At 30.2% G+C, this 5344-nt stretch overlaps 1 protein-coding gene across 1 annotated transcript in view; it reads left to right on the forward strand.

Annotated features, from left to right (window-relative positions):
* Positions 1–5344, forward strand: part of LOC137657645 (uncharacterized) — a 444763-nt gene that overhangs the window by 169881 nt on the left and 269538 nt on the right. The window contains exons 24-25 of the mRNA XM_068392046.1: positions 857–941; positions 2737–2878. Coding sequence (XP_068248147.1) covers positions 857–941; positions 2737–2878 — 227 coding nt within the window. The remainder of the gene's footprint in view (positions 1–856; positions 942–2736; positions 2879–5344) is intronic.

Genomic DNA, 5344 nt, shown 5'->3' on the forward strand with positions numbered 1-5344 from the left:
GTCAACAATATGTCAAGGTTACTGTATTTCAGCATGATTAACATTGGAATGAAAAGACAAGTTAATTATATTAAAATTTTTGTATAAACAAGACTAAGATGTAAATATCTAACAACAAGGACGTCATAAGTTAATTCTATCAAAGTTTTTGTATAAAGAAGACTAAAATGTAAATATCTAACAACAATGACGTCATAAGTTAATTCTATCAAAGTTTTTGTATAAAGAAGACTAAAATGTAAATATCTAACAACTATGACGTCATAAGTTAATTCTATCAAAGTTTTTGTATAAAGAAGACTAAAATGTAAATATCTAACAACTATGACGTCATAAGTTAATTCTATCAAAGTTTTTGTATAAAGAAGACTAAAATGTAAATATCTAACATCAATGACGTCATAAGTTAATTGAATTAAGATTTTTATGTAAACAAGACAAAAATATAAATATTTAACAACAATGATGTCATTAAGATAAATTCTATTAACATTATTGTATAAACAAGACTAAAAATGTAAATATCTAACAACTGTGACGTCATAAGTTAATTCAATTAAAATTTTTCTGTAAACAAGACTAAAATTTAAGTATTTACCAACAATGACGTCATAAGTTAATTCAATTAAAATTTTTCTATAAACAAGACTAAAATATAATATATCTAACAACAATGACTTCATACGTTAATTCTATTAATTTTTTTTTTAATTACTAAATTGTAAATATTTAACAACAATAATGTCATTAAGTTAATTCTATTAAAATTCTTATATGAACAAGACTAAAAATGTAAATATCTAACAACAATTACGCCATTAGATTAAATTCTATTAACATGATTGTATCCAAACAGACCTGACTCAAACAACGTGACCTTCGAAGTCTTGATCCGCTTTGGAGAAAGGGCGGACGACGACAACTATGACTTCGCATACCAGGTAATCATGGTTTTCCAATTTTTCTTCGGCTGTACATTTTATAGGTTATTTATTATCATTATTATTACTTGCTAAGCTACAACCCTAGTTGGAAAAGCAGAATGCTATAAGCAAATTTACTTTTGAGAAACACATTAGGTCCATGTCTTCTTCAATTGCATAAAAAATTGGCTTATTTAGAAAGCCTTACAAGATTTTCGGGGATCAATCTATTCTGAAGAAGTGTTTTAATTCTTTCATTCTACCTTGTTTTGAGTATTGTTCTCCTGTCTGGTGTTCAACTGCTGATTCTCATCTTAATTTGTTGGACAGAAACTTACGGTCTATTAAATTTCTTATTCCTGATCTAGATATTAATCTTTGGCAAAGTCGGTCAATTAGTTCATTATGAATGTTGCATAAGATTTTTCATAACTCTGACCATCCTTTACATTCAGATCTCCCTGGACAATTCTATCCTGTTCGTAATACTAGGCAGGCAGTTAATTCTAATAGCCAGGCCTTCTCCATCATGAGGCTCAGTACTACACAGTATTCTAGAAGTTTTATTCCAGCTGTTACCAAGTTGTGGAATGATCTTCCTAATCGGGTAGTTGAATCAGTAGAACTTCATAAGTTCAAAGTTGGAGCAAATGTTTTTATGTTGACCAGGCTGACATGAGTCTTTTTATAGTTTATATATGACATATCTGTTTTTGACGTTGTTAATAGTTTATATAGAACATATCTGTTTTGACGCTGTTACTGTTTTTAGAATGATATATTGTTAATTTATTCTCATCATTTATCTATTTCCTTATTTCTTTTCCTCACTGGGCTATTTTTCCCTATTGGAGCCCTTGGGCTTATAACATCTTGCTTTTCCAACTAGGGTAGTAGCTTGTATAGTAGTAGTAATAATAATAATAATAATAATAATAATAACAGGGAAAATAGCCCAGTGAGGAAAGGAAATAAGGAAGCTACAAGAAAAGTAATTAACAATTAAAATAGAATATTTTGATAACAATAATAGCATCAGAATAAATATTTCCTATATAAACTATAAAAACTTGAACAAAACAAGAGGAAGAGAAATAAGATAAAATAGTGTGCCCAAGTGTACCCTCAAGCAAGAGAACTCTACCCTAAGACAGTGAAAGACTAGAGAGGCTAAGGCAGTATCCAAGACCAGAGAACAATGGTTTGATTTTGGAGAGCTGCTTACCATAGCGAAAGAGTCTCTTCTACCCTTACCACGAAAAATATCTCCCTTATATAATATAGAGCTAGTGTCTGGCTATTTACGGTCACGTTCGGTGGCATTGCCATACGTATAACTATTCGGTCTCGCCCCTTCCCTCGGGTAGGGGGAGAGGGAGTAGTTATACCCTGGTAAGAGGAAGGTTCCCCGACAGGAAATTAGGGAGGAGATGGGATGAGTTGAATCTATGTGTTTGTGTGCATATATATTTAGATATTTAGAAGTCATTTTTGACGGTCGCGTACACTAGCAAACATATAAATATTAATTAATAGTCATGTTATCCCTACACCCATTAGACGGAAACCCCCTTTCTCTCTCTCTCTCTCTCTCTCTCTCTCTCTCTCTCTCTCTGTATATATACATATATATATGTATATATATATTATATATATATTTATATATATATGTATATATATATATAAATGTATATATATATATATATATATATATATATATATATATATATATATATATGTATGTATTTGAATACATTATATATATATATTTTTTTAAACGAATAAAGACAAAATTTTTTATTTGTTTCCTCAGATACCTCGAAATTTGTCTGAGGAAGGGTTAGACGATTTGTCCCCGGAGCTTGAGGAAGAGATGACCTACTCCATTTTCGTCTCCCCAGAATTCATCGATTACCATGGCTCTGGGGATTACTTCGTCCGGGTGAAGCAGCAAGGTGAGAGAAATCGTTAAAGTAAGGGGGTTCAGATAGGTACAGTATATATATATATATATATATATATATATATATATATATATATATACACACACACACAATTATATATATATATATATATATATATATATATATATATATATATACGTATGTATATATATGTATATATATACGTATATATATATTTATATATATGTATATATATATATATATATATATATATATATATATATATATATAGGGTGTGATAAATTTTGCATATTTAGACGTAAATAAGCCATATATTTTGATACATTAATATCTGGATTCGCTTATCGACCTCGGGATGAGAGCCCCAATGCGGAACCACTCAAAGACAATAGCTTCTGACCGGCCAGGAATCGAACCCTGGTCCAGGAAGTTTGTGATGACAGTGACACAGCCCTTAGCCACGGAAATGTGCATATATATATATATATATATATATATATATATATATATATATATATATATATATATATATATATATATATATATATATATATATATTTCTGAGTGGGGATGCCTTAACGTGGTGAAAGGGTTTGTGTATTGCCACGATCAGCAAAGCTGTATTAGTCTGGGCCACCCATGCTAGGTTTGTTTGCTGTGAGCGACCAGACTAAAATATCCCACCATCACCAATCCGCAGTGGCTATCGTGGTGAAGAAAATTGCCAAACGCCAAACCCCATACATGAATAAGGACATGTCTGAGGCCTTTGTACCGCAATGGACTAGATACTTGCTCTATTTGTTATATATATATATATATATATATATATATATATATATGTACTGTATATATATATATATATATATATATATATATATATATATATATATATATATATATATATATGTGTGTGTGTGTGTGTGCGTGTGCGTGTGCGTGTGCGTGTGCGTGGGTGTGCGTGTGTGTGTGTGTGTGTGCGTGTGTGTGTGTGTGCGTGTGTGTGTGTGTGTTTAATGATAATAATTCACAGGAATATTACACAATTTGGAACCTATTTTTTTTCAAATTTAAGATCGAGTAATTAGATCAATTTTTCTATGCATGGAAAGATAAATACTCCATCACTTTAAAACAGAATAAAGGACCCAAACAATTAATAATCATGAATTTGTAGAAAAAAAAAATGAATAAACCTACTTGTGCACTAATATCCTAAGTAAAATCTTTAGTAACGCCCTGTGTTAACAATGCCAATTTAAGTTATCTTTGATTTATACTGATACTTGTTTTCCTAATTTCTTTTTGTGATGTTTGTATGAATCAGTGATAAAGACTACAGTCGATCATTACATAATAACTTCGGTATTATTGATTTAGTAAAGTAAATACATCAGACGAATATCGGGAGTTAAATGGCAGGACAGGATTAGAAATGAAACAATAAGAGAGATTACTTGAGTGCCATATGTGGATGAGATCATGATGAAGGGTAGGTGAAGATGGTTTTGGGCGTGCTCTTCGCACTCCCCAAGAGAGATTAGTTCACCAAACCTATAACTGGGCTCCACAAGGCACTAGAAGAGTTGGAAGACCCAGGCCTACACGGTTGAGGATTGTGAAGCGTGAAGTAGATGATGAATTGAGAAGTGTTAATTAAAAAGCTCAAGATAGAGACGACTGGGGAAATCCAATCTATGCCCTTTGCGTCAATAAACGTAGGAGGAGATGATGATGATGATGGTGAATTACATAATATAATATTGGTTAAAAACGGAGTAACATTGATATCATTATAGCATGAATAAAAAAAAAAAATTCTATGTAACAACTACAGTAGTCTTCAAATGGAAGTGGTTTCTGTAGTTGTAAACATCGGGAAATGGTACAATTTAGTGTTGACCGAACCACTAAATTCGAAAAAAAAGCTTTTCCCAAATGAAAGAAGAAAAGTAGAACGGGACAAAGTAAAAGAAGTTGAAGGGATAAGTAGCAATACACTATTGGGAAAAAAATATTCCACGTTGTAAGGACTCTTTAGCCCCTCATTCATGGAATATTGTATCCTGAAACCTCATAAAGCGTAGATGTTATTTGGTAGGCTTTAGTTGTTGTAGATTAAAATGTTTTGTGTTGATTGGATCACTCGGTTCGAAACTCACATGGGACTTGTCTGAAGGAGAAGCTTTTCCTAAATGAAAAAAAGGAAAGTAAAAGTGTGCATATATATATATATATATATATATATATATATATATATATATATATATATATCTACGGTATATATATGCATATATATAATATATATATATATATATATATATATGTATAATACTATATATATATATATATATATATATATAAATATGATTTATGCATATATATACCGTAGATATATATATATATATATATATATATATAAATTATATATACATATATATATATACTGTATATATATATATATATATATATATATACAGTATATATATATATATA

Source organism: Palaemon carinicauda, chromosome 18, assembly GCF_036898095.1.
Source record: "Palaemon carinicauda isolate YSFRI2023 chromosome 18, ASM3689809v2, whole genome shotgun sequence".
In the NCBI taxonomy this organism is placed as follows: Eukaryota; Metazoa; Arthropoda; class Malacostraca; order Decapoda; family Palaemonidae; genus Palaemon; species Palaemon carinicauda.